Raw genomic sequence first — 27246 nt, forward strand, 5'->3', positions numbered from 1 at the left:
AGATGTCATATCCTCCACCCCCTGCAATGCCCAACCACACTGCCAACAATAGGGGGAGGACTATAAAAGGATATGCCTTTGTGCTTCTATTTAAGACAAAGGTTGTTGGTTGTGGGTGTACATCACCAGGATATGAATGATGGAAAACTGTATTGGCTGAAATCCCATGCCTGGAAGCTTCTGTTAATCAGGAGGTGTCCATCAACACCAGTGAGACATTATGTTACCTCCCTTATCTTGGACTGTTGACCATGCTTAGGGAGTTCTGGTGGATATTAGTGAGGAGGGGATGAAGACGATGATTACTGGAAAAGATGGGGTGAAGTTGTTTAAATGACAATGCCACAATGCTGTCTGATGGGACACACTGCAATTCCCAGCAATTATCCTTGATTATTATTCACAATTGCAACCAATGACATAGCAGTATTCACTGTGCAAATGCTGTGCCAGGACATTCATGATGACCATTTATCTGGTCTGAGCAGAGGGATTTGCAGAGCATTAAACTCAAATCCACTGGCCCAAACAGGATTCACAGAACGTTGTTTCTGTCTGATCTCGGACTTTTGAGTGTAGTTACATATGAACAAGCCTGTCTAAAAGCTAAGTGTCAACAACACAGAAGTCAGAAAAGTAATCTAGGATGACACTAAGTGCCACTTTGTGTAGCTGCCAGTCACACTTGAATGGAGACAAGCTTTGTAGACAGAGTCAGGAGGTGTTTTTGGTGTTTGAATGGTTATAAATTAAAGATTTACGAAAGGCCTTTAAACTAATCTTTTCTTTCCAATAACAGTTGTTACACTACAGTACATCCACACTATGACATGTGTATCCACCTACAGTGTAGAATTACAGGCACAACACTATCGGACATGCCTCCAGCAACACATTTCTCTGGTCACAGGACAATCGAGGCAATAGAACATTCACTTTTTATGCTCATTAAGTATGGATCGGCTGTCCTAAATCTGGGTTTGCACCTATACCTTTTTTTTAAAAGGTATGTCTACACATTTTTTGTTAAGTTTATCATGAATGGCTTCTATATGAGGCTGTGCTTCACAAACAATGTTTTTGCAATTAATAAAAGAAATACCTCACATGTTAAACGCTTAGAAGGGTGTAAGAAAGAAATATATAACAATAGAACATGTTTTGTTAGACATTTTACTAATAACTACCATGTAAAACTAGCAAAACGTCACTACTGTAAATCAAAGTACTACCAAGGATAATCTCCTAAAGAATGTTTCATTTCTTTGGGGAACAGTTGGACAGCTCATTAGATTTCACAACAGCAGCTACGACTGAAGTCATCAATAAAAACCAAAATACCATAATTACTGTATGAGAGCAGGTTTATTTAGTCAGATTCACTCACTGAAATATTGTTCAGTGTAGTTAAAGGCTCACAGGTTTTCAGTATTTTTCTACTGTTGTTCACTATTCGGAGGGTGGGTGGGGTAGGTACAGTATGGGTAAGAAAATTACTTTTAGTTTGTACGTGGGAGTTGCGATCTGTTTGATTGTGTATCTATTCATATGGAGAATGAAATATGACTCATCCATTAATAAACGAGTGTGAAAGTTAAAAAGAAGCTTCAAAGGCTTGATCAAGCTGAGCAGTGTCTGAGTTCCAAAATCCATTAACAAGGATGATTATCAGTGATACAAATTAATTCTTGCACTTGTTTATGCTTTGTTTCAGTAAATGATTTTCCCTCTTGATCACCTACAGTGCACAGACTTCACTACATCCCTTTGTCTTTGCATCACAAATATGTTACTCCACAGCTGCTCTGGGCGTGTATGTAATGCTTGGGCTCACATCCATCTAATGTGACAAAAGAGGCAACCAATCAATTCAATAGTGGCAAACGGTAAGTTATGGCATATCCATAGTCAGGAAGGTGCATTCAACGCATGGCCTTTTTATTTTTTAAGCTTGCAATGCTGCACCACAAACATTCCTCTTATGTATGTCCATTTGCCTTTAAAATAGCCAGTTTGTTCAACAGAAATGAAAAGCAAAGACTTTATTGACAAAGTCAATATGAATTTGGCTCTGTGACGACAGGTTGGAAAAAGCCTGAACAGAATAATTTCACTGTGGTGATGATGATGATGATGATGATGATGATGATGATGATGATGATGATGATGATGATGATTATAAGCCAGTTGTCATGAATTATTTAAACTAAACCTACCCATGTCAACCAAACACAAATCTGTATGAACTAACTGGCTGGAGGAATACATTCAAATTCTTGGGGATTAACGTCACGGACAATATTGGCTTTGGACCAAGATGGTAACTCACATTAGCATGACCTGTCATCAGCAATTTGTGCAAGGATTATTTTGTGACTTTTTGACATTGCAGGCTGATATTGTTCATTGATGCATGCAAAGTCACTCATAATCAATCAAAATATAAGATCCTTTAAATGCAATTAAGAGAATCACATACAGAAAAATAATCAGGCATCCTCTCTTGCTCACACTCACTGTGGCCTGGTCTGCTGTGGAAGAGATGGGACATCAGCGCATAAAATAATCACCAGATTAGTGTGTGCTGGAGAAATAATAAGTCATTGCTGCAGTTTGTTCCTCATTATTTCTAAACAGCACATGACGGAAGTGGTCAGTGTCTGGCTGGAGCTAACCTACATAAAGACACAGACGGAAACTGTGTATGTCAGTCCCATTATAAAAGGATCCAGCCCTACATAGCTCAGCGCCAACCCCCCTTCAAATCACACCAGGTGATTGCCATGGACAGGCTGCGGCAACAATTCATGACATTATCAACCGCATGGAGTCAAGCTCTTAAAACATCTAAGACCTGTCCAATTTGCTATTTGGGAGTTAGTCTTTAATCTGGCTGGTATGTACCCTGGAAAGGCTCCATACTGTGTACAATGCCAATTGTTACATGGACCCTTCAGATGACCTTCAGGGCAGCTGTAGCCTTTGTGGTTTTAACAGCCTGGATAAAAGCAGGCCTGTTATACAATTACCCCGGCAAAGTGGGATTGTAATTCAGATGTGTGTAAAAAGACACAAAAACCACAAGCTAAAATTATTACTCAAATGTCCAAAGTGTCACTGCTATGTAGTTAGATTCTGAGGCAATATATCTCACCTGACCGTACTGTATGTGCTGGTGCCCAAATGTGAAATTCAATTAGGGAAGATAAAGAGAACATTATTTTCAAAAGAGGAGGTGAATAGTGAAAAGCTTTTTTCCTGGTATTTGCAACAAATTCTGACCTAAAAAAGCATTAACAGTATCAGAAAACATTAATACGTTTAAACCGTTTTTCATTTTGAATGTTCATACAGTATTAAAAGACCTGTCAATCAATTTGACCCTTTTATTTACATTGTATTTTATGTTTGCTTTAAACTGCAGTATTAAGTGCATGGAGTGCTCTATAGTTTATATTGACAGACATAAACTCCCCTATGGCTCTGTATTACCTCTCCGTGGAGCTATGGCGACACTGTTCCACTGTGATCATTTACCAACACTCAGGATTCAGTTTGTCCAAGCCAATGCTAAAACTAATAAGGTGGTTAATACACCAGCTGGATTCCTGGTAGATGTGACGTGTTCATTACCAACTCCACAAGGCGGTCAGTGAAGTGCGAGAGCATGTAATTAAACTGTCCCCTGTCCAGCTAGGACCCGATGTGGTATCAAGTTTAGAGTGCAGCGCCAGCCTGTAGAGGCTTCACTCCAACATAGACTCTGTTGCCATGTTGTTTGGCAGAAAGTCTTATTTAGTAAAGATAATATAAACACTGTTTTTGGGGACTCACAGCAGGATTTCCGTAACATTTTTTATAGCAAACATTTTAGCCTTGATAAACAACATTTATGCTGTTCCAGTGTTTGTTGTTTGTTTGTATGTGTGTGTGTGTGTCACAAAGAGACAACATACGATTTACTGAAGTTTGAACTGTTCTTGGTTCTTTCACAATAAAACACCTTTAACATCAGTATATATCCTCAGTGTTGGCAAGTGGAAAATACAAGCATCAAAGATTACACTCTGACAGGTAATTAGGAAGAGGTATTTTTTATTCAGGGGCAGTGGCCTAAGTTATAAGTTGTCAACATCTGTGCTGTCAAACAGAAAAAGCCAAGTGAACAGCTAAGCCACAGCGCCCTCTTTTGGTACAGGGTAACTACACGTCACTAAAAAGTAAACCTTTTGAATCCCCAGTTTAATAGATTTTTGTTTTTCTCATCTCACCTTTTCCACATTTTCATTTACATCCTGGATGTTGTTACTTAAATTAACACGAGTTTACACACATAAACAATGGGGTCATTTTGGACATTTGGATGCTGAGGCCTGCTGAGCAGCATCACTGAATCATTCTGACATTGATTCAAGGTAACCTTGTATAAAAGCATTCTCTACATTCTTTATGTTCATTTGATGGAATCCCTACACTCCCTGTCCTCTATTTTATCACCTGCCAATATCTGCCATGTCCCCTAATGTGCAGCTCTTTTGTTCATGAGTCAATGAGAAGATTTACTGAGTTGCGTTACATGTATTGATCATCATTGGGAAATTCAATTTGACTCAGCAGAGCAGGGTGAAGCTTCTCTCCAACAAACAGTGACCACCACACACCGGAATGTCCTTGCTGCAAGGCAACAGCGCTAACTGCCAAGTGACTGTGACAAGCGCTTGCTTATCTGCAATTGCATTCTGTGTTGGGATCTGTGCACAGTGCAAAGACAGCAGCATTACAATTACAAACGTGCCTCTTATCACTGCTTCAACCCCACTGCTGCTGGTCGTTTTTGAAAAGTTAAATCTGTGGTTCTTAACCTTTTCGAGCCCCACTCCCTCAAGAATAATGAGGTTGGCATTTACGCACCCCCACCCCCCTCGACGACAAGAGAAAGCACTGCAAACCGGTGTTAAATAGCAGTTTTGACGCACCTCCCCCCGGCTGATTTTGAGTAATTACTGTGAATGCTCTGATTACTTGTAAACAAATAATGCTTTGCTAGCACCTTGTCCAATGTGCTCCTGGCTCTGTCGATTTTTGATGTGTTTGTGACTTTTTTTTCCTCCCCTTTCCCGCCGGAACTGCATCCTTTCTGTGTTTCAGGACCTCCTGGTTTACATGAAGCTCTGAATATATAACAACACATGTACCAAACTTCACACATCATTGTAAAAACCATTCCCCAGTCTAAAATATGTTTTTTCTTTTTTTCTCCCCAACCATCTGGCGACCCCCAGAAAGATGGAGAATCACTGAGTTAAATGACCTTATCTGCTCTGTCTGCATCACATCATTTGTTTACCAGCCTCTACTATAGACACGTTCCCCTATTGTTTCATTAGTTGCACTGTGCAGTGCAATGTAATGATGATGGTGTTTTTTTCTTTATCATAACTTGACCAATACCTAAAAAACTTGGATCAGCTGGACTCACGCCAACACGTTTTAATCACTGTATTCACTTACACAGATCAATTAATTGCACCATTGCTTTATTGTACAAAAAACAGCAAAAAAAAGTAAGCCAACATGGAAGATAATTCCTTAAAGAGCTCATGATAAATTGGGCAAAATCCATTAGCTGATGAAGATTGTGTGATATGATTGAAAGCTCAAGAACAGCTAATGGATCTGTGTAGCGAGTGTATCGTCAACCATTCTGTTGGAACTTGTCTCCCTCTTTAACATTTGTTACACACTCTCTCCCCCAGCTCTGTTTTTGTGTTTAGTTAAGTCAGCAATTATTTTTTACCACCACTGTCTTATTGCAAAACACTTTGGTTACTTAGGAATTTGTTGACAGTGTTGGACATTGTTGACAGTCAAACATTACAACACATTTTGTTCTTGAAATGTGTGTGCGGCTGTTGTTTGTTTTTGCATGTCATGTATTTGTGTTTTATTGAAAGTGTGAATTTCAGACCAATTTGTTCAACATCTGCAGTGAAACTTGTGTAACGTTCTACGACATCCTTTGCAAGCACCCTTGTTTGGGTTTGATCAGGTTGATGAAAGCAAAATGTGACATTTAATGACATGATGATGATGTATTCACCAGGTGGCAAAATGTCTGGCTTTCAAAGCCCTCGTTGAAAAACCAACCACCGTTTGATTTTGTATCAATACCAGGTCACAGTACAATGTGTCATAGGTTTCTCAATTGTGTGTAGCGGTCAGTCAAAGTCATTAGTTACCTCATGCTCCCTTTTCATTCTAAGCCGTATTGATCAAAGTTGCCTCAATAGCTATAGACGTGAAGGTGGAAGAATGAGGTTTGTAATGATAATACCTCAGCAGCATGAATGTGTAACCCATGTTCAGGGTGTCGATGACGGAGTTTCTTTGACCAGATTTGTTCCTTTTCTCTATTTCTGTGCTATACTTTTGGGAGACCTGAGTGGGTGAGCTGTCAAGACAATAAGAGTTGCTTCAGAGCAGATGAGCTGACACTGATCCAACTGGAAATAGCGTTCTCTGGAGGATTTCACCAATTCTTTTGAGACAAAGGAAGATAATTGGTTGTGTTATGTATGTGATGAGTATATTGTCTTCAAACCACGACTAAAGTAAATGGAAATGATTATATTTGGGGCAACAGTGATGGTCATGTGAAATTTCCCGTGATAATATTTTTCACCCATGAATTGTATGTCTGCATGTAAAGCTCTCACAATTGAACAAGTGGTGGTGAACATGTGGGTGGAAAAGTTAAATAAATGTCCATATGGAAAAGATCAAACTGAAAGTATAAATAGAACTCCTCATACGTGCTACATAAAACTACAAGTATAGTGAAAAAAAATTCACACATGAAAACCATCATGTGTCCAACACATATGCTTTGAATGTATATGTGGGTTTTTACACAATTTTTGGGAAATGCGTCACACAGATATAGGATTTCAGTGTCCCCATTCCTACTTTATTGTAGGATACATTATATTGCTTGCTTCTTTGGAAGTGAAAATGTGAAGGAAATTGTTTATCTGATTTTGTATTAAAAAAAACACTAGAGAAAGCTCATTGGCCAAGATGGAAAAAAAACTGCCAATGAAAAGCCAGTTACTGTTTCAGGAAGAAATCTGTGGTTGGAAAAAATGAACCAGTATAACGATAAGATGAAGTGATAAAAAACCCAATTTCATGTCAATGTAATATTTGATAGATTTGCAGCTTCAAGGGCCAGATCTGTGTCCAACGTCCTGCATGATTGCACATTTCTCACTTCACTGAGAACAAATTTACATCTCCTTTCATTTAACATATGACATACATGCATCTACAAATTGACTTACTATTGAGTGGTACTCAATGTTACGATGGCAGCTTGCCAAGCTTTTTATAAGGGAATTTCATCATTTTATATACTTAGCTACCTCTTACACCCCTAAACATGCTTAGAATTTGTCTCATGTTAATATGCTCTTATCTGTTTTGTTGCCTGCAATTGATGACATTTGCCAAGCTATTTGGATTTCCATAACAAGACCTAAGTACCATAACCAGGGATAGTGGTATGGAGACAAAGTAACAGGCTTAAAGGCACATTTAACCTTTCAGAGAGAACATTTCAAAAATAAAAGCTTGTCCTGTATTTTTTGAGGAGAGATGATAAGGAGAGACCCTGCCAGATTAGAAATAGACTGGAGATTATGCATATGTCATGAACACAGTCTCAGCTGTTAATCTTCTGCATCTTATTTTGAGTTCCCCATGGAGAAGCAGTAGGGTGCAATCTTTCTGTATGGTGGATGAGCAAATGTATGATTACACAGGTCTGTTTATGACAGCTTTCATGTTGTTCATTGTCTCTCACCCCATGAATATTGTATTCCTGGTGGGAAAGAAGCCTGGGCTGATTAAACTTGATGATATTGTTAGGGTAATAACATGACCACAGAAAGATGAATGTACAGAATTTAAAAAAGGAAGGAAGAAGAGGAAGTGGAAAAAGGCAAATCTTTAAATATTCTGAGTACTGTACGAACACATGTTCATGCACAAGTTTGTGAAACAGGTACTGAATGTTTGTTACGAGTAAAAAAACAAACAACTTATGGTTATGGTTTCATTTTTGCTTCAATCTTTGATTTACTAAGCAAAGCAACACAGCAACAGATTGACATCAAGTACACATTAAGGTGCCATGGACCCCAGGTTTCTCCCACTCGGTGTCTCTATGTTTCAAGCACACATGCATTTAGTAAAATTAATCATAGGCACAATATAAACCTAAAAAACAGATTTTAACTCTGGGGTCCCTCCATTAGACAGGTCCTCAAGATTAGGTATTGATGCTGGGGTTTAAAAAAACTATTGTTTCCAAGGTCAAGGTAGCACTTCACTTTAAGTCCCAGTTTAAAGATTTTTAAGCAGTATGTGGGCATTTAATAATGATAATAATAATAATAATAATAATAATAATAATAATAATAATAATAATAATAAGAGGTTTTTAACACACTATAAGGAAGTTGAAAACAGCTGCATTTTACTTGATTGTCATTCATTATCTCTTTATACACTGGCCTCTATTTGGGTGAGGAGTTATAGTAGTTGACAAATACATTGATATTCACTCACATCTGCTTCAAACTACATTATAGTGTCTTATAAAACATGTATTCCATGTTCATATAAGCCATACTGCTGGTGAATGTTAAATAGGGATACTTTGCTATTAATATTTAAGTACACAATGGGTGGACATAAGGCCGCACAGCTGTACAATGAGCGCAGGCGAGTTAAAATTTTATTTGGTGACACTGTCAACAACATGATATTCCACATGACAATAAATGACATTTTGCAGTTGCTTTGTGCCAAATTTGCACTCTGTGTGTGGCAGTGACATATGGCAGTGAATGACTTTACTGCTGAAACATCTTTCTCTCCACTGGATAATGCATATGCTCTATGTTCTCTCAGACCTGTTGCTCAGATCACAACAGCAGTGCATCACTACGTGTCAGCGGTGAAAGCTTTTACACCAAAGATATTTTCAGTCTTTGTTTGCTGCTCGGTGTGTGCTGTGTTACAAACAGCAGAGCCTGTGCAGTAATTACTGAATTGTGCAGTTATTCTGCTATTATAGCTGTGGCCCTGCAGGGTTTAATAGATGGAACATTTCACTCAGTTGGCCACAGTTAAGTGCTTGTTCACTATTGAGATCACACATGCATAAAACTGCATTTTACTCTCAGCTGTTAAAGTATAATGGAGCTAGTGTAGCCACTGATTTTACACAATGGCATTTTAGCATTGTATTGTCAATATCTGCAGAATTCATTAAGAGCATGTTTTTGTGTTTTCGTTTGAGAAAAAGGCATTTTATATTCAAACAGTCGGACATCTTCACACTTGAGTTGGCCTGAAGAGGACATCACACTGACCACTGGCCTCGGAGCAGCAGGTAGTAAAACTTTCGGAATCAGAAAGGCCACATTTTCAATGGGAACCTTAACACTACTAGCCTCGTGAGACCATCCTGATCTCGCGAGCTCCAGTTTTCCACTCGCAGATCAGTCTGGCATCTTGAGATAGAGAAAATTTGGAGCCGTTCGCCAAACGACCGGGCCAATCAGCGTTGGTTTTGAGGCGGGTTTAGGTGGTGATAGACAGATGGTTTATCCAATCAACTAACCAGTATTTTCAGCCAGCGGTAGCCCTAATTCTGTTAGCTGCTCGCTAATGCTTTTTTCTCTTGGATCCTTATTTTGGAATATGGACCGGGAACCTGAAAGGGTGCCTTTTATTTGTAAATTCTCGTTACACAAACGGCAAATATCCTTTACCGACATGTTGCTTGCTTGCTGAGCTAACAAGCTATGCTTTGCCTGCAGCAGCAGGGGCTTGTGGTTGTATTTTCATACGCTTCGTTGATCTGATTGGTTGATTTGGCACGTCTAACACCAACTTAGATGATAGACAGATGGTTTATCCAATCAGCTAACCAGTATTTTCACCCCTTCCCAAAAGTTCTCCAACGGAAAGTTCCCAGATGTATATGCTGAGGAAATGCGAAGCAATCCATCTGGCGGAGTCAGGTTATTAACACTACGTGCTTTACAGAATATAAAGGGCAAACCATTTACCACTGGAGAAGGACAGATCAGCTCAAAAAACAAATTTAACGTTGTTTTATCAACTTGATACCCTTGGAATTTGGAGAAAAAGTACCAATACTCCATTACAAGTAAAAGTCATGCATTTAAATTCTTACTTAAGTAAAAGTACAGAAGTATTATCAGCAAAATGTAAAGTATTGGTTCTGCAGTTAATTGTCCCCTGTGACTGATCTATATTTGACATTATTAGATTGTTACTAATGCTGAATTTTACTGTTGACTGGCTTGTCAAAGTGTAGCTTGTTTTGTTTTTGTTCTGTAACTGTACATACTGTAAGGTAGTTTAGTTAAATGGTGAAGTGGGATCAGGCCCCTGCAAAGGGTCCCAAGATAAATCTGATGGGTCATGCATGACATGATTAATAGGAGAGGAGAAAAATTAAAGTTCTGATACACATATTTGTAGACTTTTATCTAATTTTAGTTTCACCTCTGTGGACTCAAACAGTTATCTTAATTAAACTAGAGAGGGGAAATCACTTTTGGTGGAACTGCTAACAGCTCATATACACAAAAGTAGCACACACGCACACATGCGCACACGCACGCACACACATGAACACACACACACACACATACACACACACACACACACACACACACACACACACACACACACACACACACACACACACACACACACACACACACACACACACACACACATTTGCACATGTGTGTGAGCGCCCCTACAGGTGCATGTGAAAACTAACAGGGAGTTAGATCTCTCTGGGGAACTGACCCCAAACAATAGTTAACATCCCTGTGTATGATTACAACTTTTCTTTGTCAGTGAATGACTTATTGACAAAGAACATATATGTGTGTGTGTGTGTGTGTGTGTGTGTGTGTGTGTGTGTGTGTGTGTGTGTGTGTGTGTGTGTGTGTGTGTGTGTGTGGCGTATGCAGTATATACTTCATGAATAGCCCATTAAACATGCTATATTTCCTTATTTTGTGTAATAACAAAGCTGGTTGTTTTTACTTTTCTCAATACTTTTCAACATACTGCAATGAAGTCAGAAGAAAAAAAAAAAAGGTTGCTCTTGCAGTTATTATTACTGTACCCATACAGCAGTAGGTCTGTGGGACTTGAAACAATAAGTAAAGCCAATGTCAACACAACAGGAGTTAAATAAAACAGGTCATCATCAGAAGTGTCAAACATTAAAAAAGCATGAAGTAAATTGCTTTTATTGCCCCGAGACACACTCAACACTGTATGCCAAACCATCCGCTGTTCAATTTCCAAACTTGAGAAATGTGTTAGATGCTCTTGAAGCCTTAATGAAAATTACACTAAAGCAGCAGATGGTGCCTGAGATAAAAACGGATTTTTTTCTGCATTATGTCTCGGTAATCCAATCCTACTAGATGCAACTTTTGAGAGACTGCAGGGGGAAAAAGTGGTTTGGCAAAGGCCCTGCGATCTGTTGAATGTAGAGTTTGTTTGAGGGGTGAGAAAATATGTCATTTCGGAGTCGTGGTTTATTCCAACGTAAGAGAGTGCGCACCAATGAGAGTCTGTTACGCTCCACCCTACCTGCCTCCTTTCCGCCCCCCCTTTTCCATCCACATACTCACTACTGAACACGACCTGCCGCTTGCCACATCTGGAGACGCTTCCTAACACGGGAAACTTCAACTTTTGCGTTTACTCTGAGCAGAAACACTCAGGCGTTTGCGAACTGTCAATCCGTCAGGGATAATTTAGCTTTCTCGTGATATCGTAAGTAGATTCTTGAAGCCAAGTTGGCGTTTCTCTCTTTCGCTGAGCTTTTTTACATCACCATTGCTAAACAGAGCCAGTTTGGGAGTTTCATACATTCAGTTGCTGTGTGAACTGCCACGCTAGATTGTGTTATAATTAGAACGCGGTTTCTGGGAATAACATAAAAAGACACATGTGTGCTTTCATGAGTAAAAAAGAAGGAAATGGAACAGCAGCAGTTCGTTGATTAAGTTGATTCACGCAAACAAATCTATGAAGGATTTTTAATTTATCGCTTTGCTCTGTCACAAGATTATTATTATTATTATTATTATTATTATTATTATTATTATTATTATTATTATTATTATTATATATTTTTTATCGTTAAATGTTTAAAGTAAACCCTGTCTGAGACCACAGCTGCTGCTTCACTGCCGCCTGCACGATATTAGCCTACATGACTGCGTTGATGGTGACATGAGTCAGAGGGAATCAAATTCAACAGCGACTTGTGATGGAGTGATACCTTTCTGGCTTATTTGTGTCCAACACTGATCTAACATTTTGGAAGAGAGAACTGGAATAAGCCATAAGGCGCACAGCTCCATACTGAAGTGTTTAAGTTATAGTCTGAGGGGAAATTTAAAAGACCTAAAAATACAGCGTTGGTTTCTTCCCTACAAAGAATCATTTGAACTTCCCACCGCAGAGCGAGAGCGACATAAATAGTTCTGACATGTGGATGTAATTTCAGAAGAGGAAAAAAGACAGATGCAGAGAAATAAACAGAGCGGGCTGAGCCTGAGCATATAGATTATAGGAAATTAAATCGAGGGCAGAGCGAGGCGATTACAGAGTTATGATTTCACAAGCCGCCATAAGCATCGATAGGCCAGATGGAGTAAAAAAACACACGCGTTCCACTTTGAAGAGAGTTAAGTAGATTAAATTATTTCATCTGAGCATCATCAGTGCCTGTTTGAGCCCCGCAAGGACTTTTGGAGGTAGAGTTGCCTCAGGTCAGGGATGGGATCCGCTCTGCTGCTCCACAATCTGGACTTTCTTCTCATCTCACTACTCAGCGGTTTCTGCCTGGTAAGTCATTTTATATGTAGCCCATGTAATACACCCATGTAATATCAAAATATTATTTTAATGTTGCGTTTGTGGACTCCAGTGGTGCACACATCACTGACAGCATTTTAGAGAGCAGGTAGAAGAGCAGCTGTTATTCCAGCAGTTCATATGTAAGTGTTTAGCATTATAAGATGTTGGAGAAAATGTAATGCCAAATCCATTTTTAATCAGAATGCATGTTGATCATATCTGCAAAATTTACTCCCAGCTTTTGCATTTCTACAAAATCTGCTCACTGCATCTCTTGCAAATCATGATTAAGGTAACATGTGTTTGAGTTTAAGGAAAGATGTTGACCTCCAGAATGAAAAACAGACAGAAGTCAAAAGCTTTGTACCCACATCACCTCCTCACCTCTAATGTTCTCTGTGCATCACACTACTTCTGTTGCCAGAGAATACAGGCTGAATTGTATGTGAGCTTAAACTATTGGAGACACCTTCGGGTATTAATAAAGTTACCTTGACCTTGACACACACATATTGACATACTGGATTGGTCTGTAGGGTTTGATAGGGCTCCTAACAACATGCTGCTGTGATTAGTGATTACACGCATGTTCCATTAAATGCATCTTCCCACAGTTACAACAGCACTTTGTTTGTGTTAAGCAGTGGATGGTAACCTAGCTCCTGTAATAGGCAGGGCATTGTGTTTACTACAGATTGTTTCAAGGTCTCACCTGACTGAATTGAAGCAATTCTTGCAGTGATGATGGGAGTACATTTTTCATTCACAACTCCAGTAGCACCTAAACAATTTCACAGCTGTAAGGATTTGCTTTTTCTCCACAATGTGATTTACAATTGCGCTCTCAAATATTGCCATAGCTGTATCCAGAGGGCTGCTGCGCACACACACACACACACACACACACACACACACACACACACACACACACACACACACACACACACACACACACACACACACTGTGCAGGCAGAGCAGAGCAGCGCACCAAGTTGGTTCTGTGTGTTTTGGCTAAGGCTGTTGTGCATTCAACAGGCAGTTCGCCCAGGCTCTGAGGTACAGTGCATTTTCCCAGTGATGTGGTCCATCACTGTACCGCAGTGGACCTCTAGGCTCATTGGTTTAGATGGCAGAGGAAAACAATTATAACATTGCTATGTATTTATAGCTGATTCAACATTCAGTCGTTAAAAGGCTCTGTCTGTGCATGATGTTTACCCTTTTTTAAGTTTAGTGTTTGCTTAGTCTTCCCCACAAAAAGTATTTTTTTTCCAAACTGTGACCAAACGGTACATAGATTTCACTGAAAGCCAAAGCTGAGAGTGGAAAGTCTATGTCTCTGTTTAAAGAAATAATACATTTTAAATTGAGACATACAGTTGTCAGACTACAGGTCTGCGCCACTTTCCAGAGACTCAACATATCAATGATGATATCCTGGTATCATAAGTACAAATATTCACCACTACAACACTATGAACTGGTTGGGGCCATACGTGTTATCCAACATTTTTATCTGAAGGAAATTGACTGATACAAGAACAGATAAGGTATCTCTCCATTGTGTTTTACACCTCAGCAGGCATGCCTGCAGTGGCAGCTCACAGACAAGCACTACCTCACAGAGTCTTTGTTCACTGTGACTGGCTGCCTCGCTTACACAGTTATTGCATTTATTAAGGGAGAGTACTGCTGTCTGGAACCTAGTGAGCATTTAATTTCTCCCTCATGACTGTGTTTTCCTCCATTATGACTTGCTTGTGTCTGAAGGACTACAGCTGTATCTGTATCTACCTGCCATAACCAAACATTATATCAGCACTGTGAACCCTGTCATGTTTTGTAGTGCACAAGGCAGTTTTGACTAGTTTGACTAGATGTGGAAAATATAAGACTTTAAGCTCAGAACTTTTTTCGCAGAGAAAGAGTGGCTTGGTTCCTCAATGTGACTGAAATTTCTAGATTAAGTAGTTTAATCCATGCTGTGTTCAACCTGAATACTTGTAGGATCACTGTAGTCCACAGTTTCTTCAAAATACATTTTGACATTTGGAGAGAAATGTGTCATAAAATCGCTTATGCCCCGAGTTTATCATTTAAAAGCCTTTATAGTTGATAGTCCTAAAACAAACACATACTGCTCCTTGAAATAACATTTCAGAGTAGCTTTATCCATTTCAAATTAACCTCAATGGAACTTCACAACACAGATTAGAGTGTGGGATAATCTCATCTCAATCTGTCTCTGGTAATTAGGGGCAGCAGATTACTTCTCACTAATTCATGTGAACTGCTGGTACATTTGTGAAACAGGCTTAATATTGAAATGTATTTTTGCATGGCCCTTTAACTGATCTCTAGTGTGACTTATGACATTTTTTCCACTTTTGTCTGGGTTTTTAAGTGTGTATCTGAAGGAGCATGCAAGGAAGAATCTCTTTAAATCTAGTTTCTTTTAATTATACTTAATCTGCATTGTCATGCAGAGTTATTTACCATAAATGTTCCTGAATAGGAGATGATGCAGCTGACCTTACTGTGTAAGGTGATATTTTCCTTTATTGTCTCTCTATGTAGGCTAAACATATTGCTGCAACATTCATACATTAATTTAATGCATTTTATACACTCAAATACTTAAGAGATTTTTTTCTAATTATAAGATTTTATAAAAAATCATGTAATTAAATTAGTGGTGTGATAATGCTGCCACAATTATTGTAGTACAAATATTTTCCTCATTGCCCACCCTTAACTGCAATGTCTTATTATCTTTCAAGCATTCGAACAATAGTTGAGTTGATTTCCACTTTAATGTTAAACAATGATTCATTACCATTTGAAAAACAGTTGATGCCTCTTCACGAAATTACAGCTGTCATGAAAGTTAAACTCTTCCTATAATTGCCACTTTGGTTGTAAACGGAATCTATTATGTTTTTCCGTATTTTCTGTCATATCTATAATGTTACAATGTCAGATTTTCATGTTAAATGTAGCCAAAGCTTCAAATAATGAGGTAAATGTATTTCAGAGAAATCCCCGTGAGCAAAAACCTCAGATTTCCCCATTTTCTGAACGCTCTGCTTTCAAAAAAAGTTTTTTTCTACTCTCGTTCTGTGTCACGTAATTCGGAGCTGGGTTGCTTTGATTGGTCGTCTCCTCCAGGCAGGCTACTGAAGCGTTTTTTTAGGCTAACGTTACTGCAGTGTTTTTGCCACAAGTACTGTAGCTATATGCCACGCCAGATAAGCTGTAATCTTAGCTACCAATGTTGTTCATTTCTCCACGATTTTGGGTCACATTACTGCTGAAACGTATACGTTTGGGTAGTATTTGGTTTAAAAGCCTTTATCTTATTTTTGACAGTAGAAAGTGCTGCTATATTCTATTACTGTCCACTGCTAAGTCCATATGTAAATCCATTTTCCACTCGGTCCAATGAATAGCTTTTACTTGAGGTCCCTCATAGTCGGACTGAGCTTGGCAAGACTGCTTTCTCGTTTGCCGCTCCACATTCCTGGATTGCGGCATGCACAAAGCACCTTACAATTGGCCTCTCCCCCATCTATCAGTCAGTTTAAGGTTTTGATTCTTGTGTCTGTTTTACCTGATTGGTTTATAATCCTTTATTTGCGTTTTCCACGGCACAAAGTCCTGCTGTATACTCCGTTGAAGCCACCGACTCTACGGAGACCTTTAAAAGGAATTGCTTTCAATTTTGTCTTTGAATTTTTCTCTTGTGAAACCCCGTCTGACACCAGCTGTTTGACAATATACTATATTTATTATATATATATATATATATATATAAATATTTTTTTTGTATCTCTTTTCGGTGTAGTAATTTGTAGACGGCCCTAAGCACTTGTCTAACTTCAGGTAGCAGCAGCAGCAACAGAGAGCAGAAGAGAGCAGGCTTAGTGTTCATAAACTTCTGGTGTACTTACAAACTTTCCAATCCATCGTTTTATGTGTACATAACCTATATGTACTAGTGTAGACGTTTGGTATCATTTCGTGCATTATTAGTGGGGTCATTTACGAGATACAAACGTGGGTCCATTAGCCCCTGCGCTAAGCTATTCAGCTGATAACTCTCCCAATGTTAGACCCAGGTGAAAAAAGCTTCTGGGGGGGTGTTTGGCTCGAGGTCATGGTGCAAAGGACCCTAGGGTGAAATTACTCTGAACCATCACTTTAATGGTTTTCATCCAACAGGGATTATCCACTGTCTTTCCAAAGTGCAGGGTGATGAGAATATCTGGTTGTTTGGAGAAATGTAATAGTGTTTATTGTGTGTGCTTCACTGTCTGGGCTCACTTCAAAATGTATCATACTCTGGCTAAATAAAGGTTAAATAAAATAAAAGTTGAATTAAATTAAAAACTATTGGGCTGGTAGGGGGAGGTAGCAATGCATTCTCATGAACGAGTTCGAAGATATCAGGAAATGTCAGTCTCTTTGCGTATAGCCTGTTCATTTGTGGTGGCTCTACATCTATGACAGCAGAATCTCGTTGGATCCACTTAAAATTGTTCTCTCCATCACAACATTACGGGACTGCTATTGTGCAGAAAAAAAACTATTTCAAAGGAAGATAAAGAGGCAGTTTGGTTAGCCATCTCTGATGCTGTCCCTACCGATCATTGAACTGTGCAACAAGTGTGTTGCCCCCGGCCATGAAAACACCAAACATGAGTCACCCTGTGTGCCCTCACTTCCCTGATTTCTAAAAAACTGAGCCTGAAGTGCTATAATCCACCAGTTTACTATGCTTCCGTCTCTACTTTTACTTCAGTTTCACACATTTCACACATGTGAATATGACTGTAGAGACAACTGAAATTACTACTTTAGCCGGTGGCCATACAGCAATATGATATAATACAGTATAGTTAGCTAGTAAGGCTTTGCAATAATTTCACATTATTCTTTATTGACCTTTAGCCCAATTATACATTGTCATTTTATGATCTTTTCATATTATCATTCTACACATTTCTGTTGTCTTAATAAGGGGTTTTCGAAGTCTGAGAGCAGTGAGACTGAACCAAAAAAACTGTGAAAGTGTGTGTCACCAAAAGAATGAGCTGAAAGATGTTAAAACACTTCTATATCTGAAGGGAACTGCAAAGTCAGCTAATAATTATTTGTGAGATCAGTAAGATCAACTCTTTTTGCATTACACATCGTCATTTAATCCATTGTTAAGATATTGATTAGTGCAGCTTTAGAGCTTTGCTTTACACATATGAGAAGTTTGGTCACAGGTAGTCTTACAAAAATGCTCTGGCTTTTTTGTTTGAATTTCTTTAAACCAATTTCTTTAAACCAATCTTAACCGTCCTGGGCGGGGCTAGGCCCGGTGCCCTTGCAAAATAGATAGCAGAGAAAGCAGAAGGGGAGGGACATCCAGTGTGTCAGGCTTTATCCCAGCAATGTACATCCGTTGACCCAGACTAGATCTCAGGTAATGTAGAACAGTTGTTTTAAACACAAGTTTGATTATTTAATATGTGATTTTACACATTGACATATTGTGACAGTTTATGAACATTAGTGCATGTCTTTGTGTACACTGACCTAATAAGCATTGGTTGCATTATCATAGAAACTTTGATAATGTATTTCTTTCTTTTTACTTTTTCCCAACATTATGAAAAGGCTAAAATTTTGTTGCATAAATCGTTGATACTCATCTCATTGATACCATTTGGTGGCAATTATCATTCCCACTCTCATGCTAAAGCAGACAGCATGCCAGTTGCTTGTTCTAATTCCAGTTTGGACTGGTGTTAGTGAAAACAGTGGGTTCACAGTGGGTTATTGCCCTGTTGGACTGTTGGAATGTTGGATTGTTGTTGAATTGTTTGGTGTCCGTCCTGCAGGCTGCCTGTATCTGTATGTTCTGTTCTTATTGTCTAACATGTAGAAAAAGACTACACCCCATTGTTATATCAGGTAGTGGCAATCTACTGATTGTAGGATCTTATAACAAGTTGCTAAAAGTATCACATCAACCAAACACTTCACCACAATCACAACCCCCTTAAAAATGCTGACAGCAATTACAATACTTCTTGTAGGCCACTACATGTGTTTTAACTCTTACAAAGCACTTCTTATGATAACATGATTTATCCTACTGGTCTTGGGTTTGTGTTCTTGGTATATATAAATGCTTTTATTCACTGAATTGTCATACTTGGTGTGGAAAATTACCCTGAAACAATATACATTTAACAATCCCTAAAAGTTGGATGTAAATGAACAGTTAATGTTACGGGTGACAACAGGTCAGGAAAGCTTTTGAAGTTGTGTTGAGGTATAGTTAAGGATAGTGCCACAGAGTTTGCAGCTCCGTGGAGACAGTCCACAGACACTTGCACTCACTTCTCGAGTGAAATGTCACATCTTTGAGTCCCTGAAGCACACCAAAAATAACCCATTTTGAGAGTAGCATGTAATTCCGTGTGATGGACTATGGTGAAATGGATATCAGCAGTAGTTTACAAAGCTGAAGGATTTGAGAGGGAGTATTCTGTAAAGTGCACAGATGGTATGTATACCCACATTGGTTAAAATGTAATTTCTCCATTCAAATGAGATTATGTGGTTGGCAGATTTGAGACATCCTGTTTTGCAATTTAGTTTTACAGCACGTAATGTGGATTTAAGCTGCATGGAGGTGTAAACTCTGTATCAGCTGCTGTACATGGCTTGTCGCTGTAGATTGTGAGTCACTTGCTGTCGTCACTGGTCAGTTAACATGTTTGCCTGAATTTTCCTGGGATCAGCATGGGATTCTGCTCACAGAGGCAACTTGTAGTGGGAAAATACTCTTCACACACATATCATTATGCTCTGTATTTCACTGCAGAGCTTTACAGTAGCTGAGAGGATTCCTGAGATAACTGCAGAATAATCTAATTTCTTGAACTTTCGCTTAGAAACACATACATACGGTTATCTTTTTGTATTGACTGACTGACACATTGCTCTGTTTTTAGAGGGCCTGTGAGTCAGACTCATAACGTGTGCGTTAATAGGAGAGTCTTCAGTTTCCCCAGCATGGTAAGGTTACACCATGGCTGTGTTTGACTCAGGAAAGGGCTTGTTTTCTTGACTTACCGTGACCTCTGCTTTTTTTTTTTCTTAGCTTTTCCACTTGAAAAATGGTTGAGTATGTGTAACTCAATGCCACTTTTACACCTCACTGAAAAAGTTACACTTCTAACAGATATTTTAATGATGTGCCTCTGCCCTATGATCCTCAGCATTCATGCAGATCTGCAATTTGGCTGTTTACTCAATGAGTTTGAGTTATTAGCAACATAATCTTTTTTCCTTTTTTGTATGCCTTTTTTTTTAACCTTGACTTAATGATGCATTTAAATCGGCTTCTTAGTGCTCAGTGATCCTGTGAATTATCATCTTCGAAAGCTGTTAAGTAGTAGTTTGACAAAGATCAGTGAAGGCAAAGGAGGCAATATTTAATGAGGCAATAGATGCTTTAGTAAACTACAATGACATTTTCTCCCCTCTCACTATTTTTCTCACTGTGAACTGGGGCTGCACACATCCAACTTTCTCAGTCCCAATACCTGGGCTTTGGGCATCCAAGTACTAATCCGATACCAGTGTTTAATTGGTGGGATGTATACCTCACTGTGTGGTAGTGACTAGGATATTTTTTTGTGTAAGGCAACATCATTACAAGGTGCACCTGAATGCACTCCGAGTTTACGAGCAGCACCTGAACGCACCATGAAGTCCCATGCCATGCTGTGTCTTCTCTGTTGTTGTCTTTTTCTTCTGATTTGGGCAAGTAGGCTGGGGTGGAGAGAAAAAAAACACAATATTAACATAGAATGGAATTAAACAGATCAATTGTAACTAATACTTGATCTAGCTATTTGATAAGGTGGTCTGGCTTCTCTCTTACTCACTCAGTTTTGAGCATGTCCAACATGTCAATATTGTTTTCACTTAAGCATTGCACTAAGAATTTGTTGGAATAGCATTTTCTTATAGCTAAACAAGTCTAAAAGTCAGGGTCACACTGATTGATTGCCAGACCTATGAGTTTGTGTCCTACAGTATGTGGTCCTTTTTCATCAGTTACCTGCTGTATCAATATTGTGGTACAGACTTCCTTGCAGGCAATATGCTTGGAATCCCGAAGTACCTCAGTTGAGTTGACATGTGAAAATTCTCAGCTATGTTGAACCACGGTTCTGCTCAGCCCTGCCCCCATTGTTGGTAAAGGGATTGAGTTACAAATATACAGAAGCTCCCAGACTCATTCTACTCTCCTAAATGCAACATGAATTGAGTTTGTAGACAATTCCAAGTCAATTCCCCCAATTATCAAGAGCAGGAAGAGTAGGATTTCACACATCTGATCCAGTTGTTTACGTGAGTTGGAAGCCGCTCAAATCTTGGACAGGAATACTCCCCTGGCACATGGCTCATGGCTGAAAGGAGGCCAGATTTCTTAAAGGACCTTTATTAGTTTCATTGCAAAACTCTGGGGCTTATGGGTTTGTAAGTATCCAGTTTACAGCTCAAGATATTCCAGCAATAAGTAAGAAATCCTCACATGGCAGCACAGGGGAAGTCTCAGCCAATTTAAATTCAAATAACACTGCAAAGTTTGGCAGAACTTTTCTGCGTATAGAGCTCCATGGCATTTAACACATGAGCCAATGAGAGCACAAACTCAGAATGCTGTTGCAAAGTTAGAGTTTGAATCATCGCAGATCTGAAGTGCTGCGTATGAATATACTTGTAAGGACCGGGAGGAATTGAATTAATCTGTGGGACTGACATTTGCAAGTGTAATGTTAATTGTGCATCGAAGGCCAGACAGATGATTAATTCCGAGTGTTATTGCAAATGTTTTTGCATGAGTTCTTCCTCCAACATTAGAAGATATTGCTCATCGGTCGAAGTTCTCCTTGTTTTTCCCTGGTAGACTGGTGACATGTGTGTTGGGACAGACTCTAACCAACCCTGTGGCCCTAAATGTTCAGTGGCGAGTAAGAAATTAATGGATGGGTGGGTGAGTGAATTAGTTAACTAACAAATTAAAAAAACACAAAGTTCTAGTTGATTATATTTGAGCTGTCAGTGTAAATGTTGTTGCAGGTTTATTTCGGAGAGTTAAGTTCATGTTTTTATCAACTAAAATCTATGTTTTAAAGTCAAACAACAAAATGATGTTAGTAAATTAGTGCATTGCACAAATCATACAGTGCATGGTGTTAGTCAGCCAATTATACTTAAACTTGCACTATGTCTGCATTTATGTGTGTTTACATGTGCACATGAGGCATTGTTTGAACTGTAGCCTGTGGACTTGCTGCTGTATGTACTGTGTGGTAACCAAGCAGTGTTTTAGTATTTCATAATTTATCAAAATTATCATGTGACTTTAAAGCTGGAACATCCCTTAGAGTTTGTGGCTTATTTCTGGAATTATTTGTATTGCTGATGTAATGATGCATTGTAGTTTTTGGAAGAAACAGACCTTTGTATGGAAAAAGGTTTATTTCATATGTTATTATGTTATGTTATCAATGATAATTCATAAGGGCTACAGTAAAGAGCTATAAAAGTCAATCACAAATCTACATTCAGAATATACTGTAATAAATATTGGAGGCTACAACATTGGTTTGGGAGATTTCCATCGTTTTTTACCCACAAATTCCATGTCCAAAGTGAAAACTTAAAGGGGAACTTCACCGCTTTTACACATCAAAGTCTAAGTCTTGGGGAGCACAACTGCGTATGTGAAAAAGCTGCATTAAGCCTTTTGTGGCTCCAGAGGGAGCTGCGCGAAATCTGATAAATTGCCTCAAGTGATGTCACTTAATTGTGCCTCAAGTAACGTCACTTGAGTCAGTGTCGGTTGGGGCTGATGACTACACCTTTAAAAATGAAAAGCATCTGTGTGTGTGAAGTTAGAAAGAAGTGAGCTTACCAGACCTCTGTAGCCCACTGCTTCTCTCTGCTTCAGGCTAGCATTTTGAGGCTACATTAGCCGCATAACAAACCAAGAGTCAAACCAGTGGAGTTGGTTTTGACAAGAAAGAAGAATATAGGGAATAAAAAAGAGGATATCTCTGGTTTTGCTGCAATGATTTTCAAAGAATTGAAATTGTGGGGTAATGAAGCTGATTTTGGTCTACAAAATAGGGTAGTTTGGTTTCTGGCTGTCAAAATTGACCAAAAATTTTGTTTGATTATTCCTTAAAGCGCCCATATTATGCTCATTTTCAGGTTCATAATTGTATTTTAAGGTTGTACCAGAATAGGTTTACATGGTTTAATTTTCAAAAAACACCATATTTTTGTTGTACTGCACAGCTCTCTCTCACTGCTGCAGATCCTCTTTTCACCTGGTTTCTGTTTTAGCTACAGAGTTTTAGCTCTTTTCTTCTTCTTCTTCTGTACTATCTTTGATTGCACTCGCACATGCGCAGTAGCTCAGATGTAGATCATGTTAGCTAGCTAACTCTAGAGACAATAAAAGAAAGGCTTTTTCTCCAATTTTGGTCAGTTACAAGGCAGGATTAGCTGGGAGACTTCGAAATGAGGGCGCACATGTAAGTAGTTCTTTTGTAGATTATGGTGAATTTGTGTGTGTTGTAGCAGTGCTTTGCTATTGAGAACGAGGTAGCATGCTAACGTTAGCATGCTAACGCTAACGCTACGAGCTAACGGTTGTGGTTAGCCAGCTCGTTTCGGATTGTGACGTCACAATCCGAAACCGATTTTGAACAGCTCACCCAGAGACTGAAGGCATGACACATTCAGAAACCGTATCTCATTCAAAACAGCATGGATGGATTTTTTTTAAAGTTTGTATGTGTGTGGAAGCACCAGAGACACAAAATAACACCCCAAATCCCAGAAAAAGTGTTTTTTTCATAATATGGGCACTTTAAAAAAATCACATGTTCGAATAAATTCAAATATCTATTTTTTGCGCATTATGTCCATAAGAGGGCAAACCAATAAAACAGGAAACATAACTACCTGTATATTTATTTAAACATAAACCTGTATTTTAAAAAGATCTTCATACCTACACATTACAAAATAAACTAATAGACTAATTAATCGTAGAACGTAATTTAAAAACCGTAGACCTCTCTCTCTCTCTCTCTCTAGAGCATGCAGCAGGCAGGGCATGATGTGGATTACAGCCGGTTCGTAATTTGGTTATTAACAACATAGTCTCTTGCCGTTCCTAGAATTTGTTGTACCCTTATACCGAAAAAAGTTCTTGAATCTTGTCGTCTCTCCAGTTAGACATTTTTGTTGTTATATTTGTGTAAATCAACCTTCTTCTTCCCCCTCAGATTTTTGATTTCTTTTGTTTCTGGTTTCGTGCCAGCCGCACAATAGAAACGCCATCAATACGGCCACTCTCGCTGGGAATTTTCTGGACGACCGGCTGGGCTCAATCGGACATTACACAGACTTTGTACTAGGGAGCTGAGCATTTAGGGAGCAGCAGCCCTGGAGAGAACATGCGAGGCAGAAAGCCTCTAACCCAAACCCTTTTTCTCACAATTTAATATAATACTTTTTTTTACAATTTGATTACATATTCAAATATAGAATATTCGTTGACGGCCTTACAGTTCATTGTGGTAAAAAAACAAACAAACAAACAAGCAAATACATTTTTTAAATGGAGTCCATAAAGATGGTTTTGTGTTTTTGTGCTCCTTTTTACAGTAATGGCTGATGTGCAAAGTGAATTTACTTAAACTGTGTTACTGCTGTTTCCAGTGAGCTAAATATGCGATATCAACATAGACTGTTCATCATCTGTGCACTGTTTGCCTTTTGCCACAGACTCTGCCTTTTACCTACATGTAGTTCAAGCCATTTTCAGTGAAATAAAAACATGGTTCAAAGACCTCAGCACCAGTGACACTGTAGTAAGTGGATAGTGGAAAGCTCATGCTGACAGGCCAGTTGCAGGCCTCTTAGTTGGAGCACACCGTGCACAGTGTAGTCCATGTGTGTTTACATTTTCTTCACTCACTAGACGGTCTGAGCATCTTCATCCTCAGATGGGTGCATTAACATTTGTGTCTCGGTTATGTATTAAATCTTTTAAATGCATTCATAATGTGATGTATATATGTATCTCTGTAGTTAATCCGTTAATGGCTCAGCACATCATTTACTGACTTTATTGAATGAGATTTGTGGAACAGCAGCTTTTTATAGAGTCAGCAGGCCAGTGAGCAGCATTTGACAAGTATTATGAAAAGATGACAATATATTGGTCAGAGACAAAGAAAAAGAATAGTTTATATTCATATATATATATATACACACACACTACTGGTCAAAATGTATTTTGTTTTTGTTTTTTATTGACATTTTAGCAGTTCAAGTCAAATGAATAGCTTGAAATGGTACAAAGGTAAGTGGTGAACTGCCTGAGGTTAATAAAAAAATTAAGGTTACCCAAAACTGAAAAATAATGTACATTTCAGTATTTCACAAAAAGGCCTTTTTCAGGGAACAAGAAATGGGTAAACAATGTAAAGCTGTTCTGCAGCAATGGAGGTTGATCAAGCTTTGAAAGGTGGTGGTACCAATTCCCACAGTTGTTCCAACTTGTCTGGATTACTTACAAACCCCTCTGTTTGTATAAAAGTATTGTTGGAACACACTGTGGTAGCATACCCTCGTGAGCATTATTTGAACAGTATTGTACTGCAGAAAGTAGTGTGATGCTATAAAAATGGCGGGAAAAAGGCAATTAACAATGGAAGAGAGACAGACCATCATAACACTTAAGAATGTTGGTCTTTCCTACAGAGAAATTGCAAAGAAAGTCAAGGTGTCAGTGAGTACAGTATTCTTCACCATCAAAAGGCACTTAGAAACTGTGGGAAACTCTGACAGGAAGAGGTCTGGCAGACCCAAAGCCACAACAGAATCAGAAGACAAGTTTCTGAGAATCAACAGCTTGCGTTATAGGCGCCTCACAGGACAACAGCTTCAAGCACAGCTTTATTAGTGATTGTAATAAGCAAGTCTCAGTTTCAAATGTAAAGAGAAGACTTCGAGCTGCAGGTTTGATAGGTCAAGTGGCAGCAAGAAAGCCATTGCTAAGACGTCAGAATAAGAAAAAGAGTCTTGCCTGGGCCAAGAAACATCGTCAATGGACTACTGAAGACTGAAAGAAGGAGTTATGGACTGATGAATCAAAATTTGAAATCTTCGGTTCATCACGCAGGATTTTTGTACGCCGTCGAGTAGGCGAAAGGATGGTTCCTCAGTGTGTGACATAAACTGTCAAACATGGAGGAGGAAGCATGATGGTCTGGGACTGTTTTGCTGAATCCAGGGTCGGTGATTTGTACAGAGTGAAAGGCACCCTGAACCAAAACGGCTACCACAGCATTTTGAAGCGCCATGCAGTACCCTCTGGTATGCGCCTAGTTGGTCAGGGGTTCATCCTACAGCAAGATAATGACCCAAAACATAAGTCCAAGCTATGCCAGAACTACCTTAGCAAAAAATAAGAAGATGGTAAGCTTAAAAACATGGAGTGGCCAGCACAGTCACCAGACTTAAACCCCATTGAGCTGGTTTGGGATGAACTGGACAGAAAAGTGAAAGCAAAGCAACCTATAAGTGCCACACATTTATGGGAACTTCTGCAACAGAGTTGGGAAGAACTTTCTGAAGAATATTTGTTTTCCATTGTAGAAAGAATCCCACGAGTGTGTTCAGCTGTTATATCTGCCAAAGGGGGCTACTTTGATGAGTCAAAAATTTAGAATACATTTAGGTTTATAAATTGATTCCATGATTTCTATTTTAACTTCAATTATTTATTTGTTCTATTCTTTCATTTCAGAGTACAATAAGACATTGAACTGCATGAATTTGAATATGAATGAATACAAACCTGGAAAAATTGGGGTGTTCTAAAACTTTTCACCAGTAATGTGTGTATATATATATATATATATATATAGTATATATTATAATTTATGTAAAGTGTTGTACAGTGCACAACAATGTCCACAATGTACATTTTATTTAATCCTCATTAATAGCTTGTGTTTCAAATTACTGTATGTCGTGTGTCGAATGCTTTTTCCTGGAAGTCACGCTGGAAATAATTATGGTGCGTGTTATTTATGTTATCCCTTACAGCACTGCTTTAGGGAAAGATGCATATGCAAATTTTAAATATCATT

At 38.8% G+C, this 27246-nt stretch overlaps 1 protein-coding gene across 1 annotated transcript in view; it reads left to right on the forward strand.

The window, feature by feature from the left end:
* The first annotated feature begins 11770 nt into the window (after positions 1–11770).
* Positions 11771–27246, forward strand: part of pth1r (parathyroid hormone 1 receptor) — a 48175-nt gene continuing 32699 nt past the window's right edge. Inside the window, exon 1 of the mRNA XM_039816305.1 lies at positions 11771–12981. Within this exon, the coding sequence (XP_039672239.1) occupies positions 12913–12981 (69 nt within the window). The 5' untranslated portion in view covers positions 11771–12912. The remainder of the gene's footprint in view (positions 12982–27246) is intronic.

The sequence above is a fragment of the Perca fluviatilis genome, chromosome 11, assembly GCF_010015445.1.
Source record: "Perca fluviatilis chromosome 11, GENO_Pfluv_1.0, whole genome shotgun sequence".
NCBI classification, from domain to species: Eukaryota; Metazoa; Chordata; class Actinopteri; order Perciformes; family Percidae; genus Perca; species Perca fluviatilis.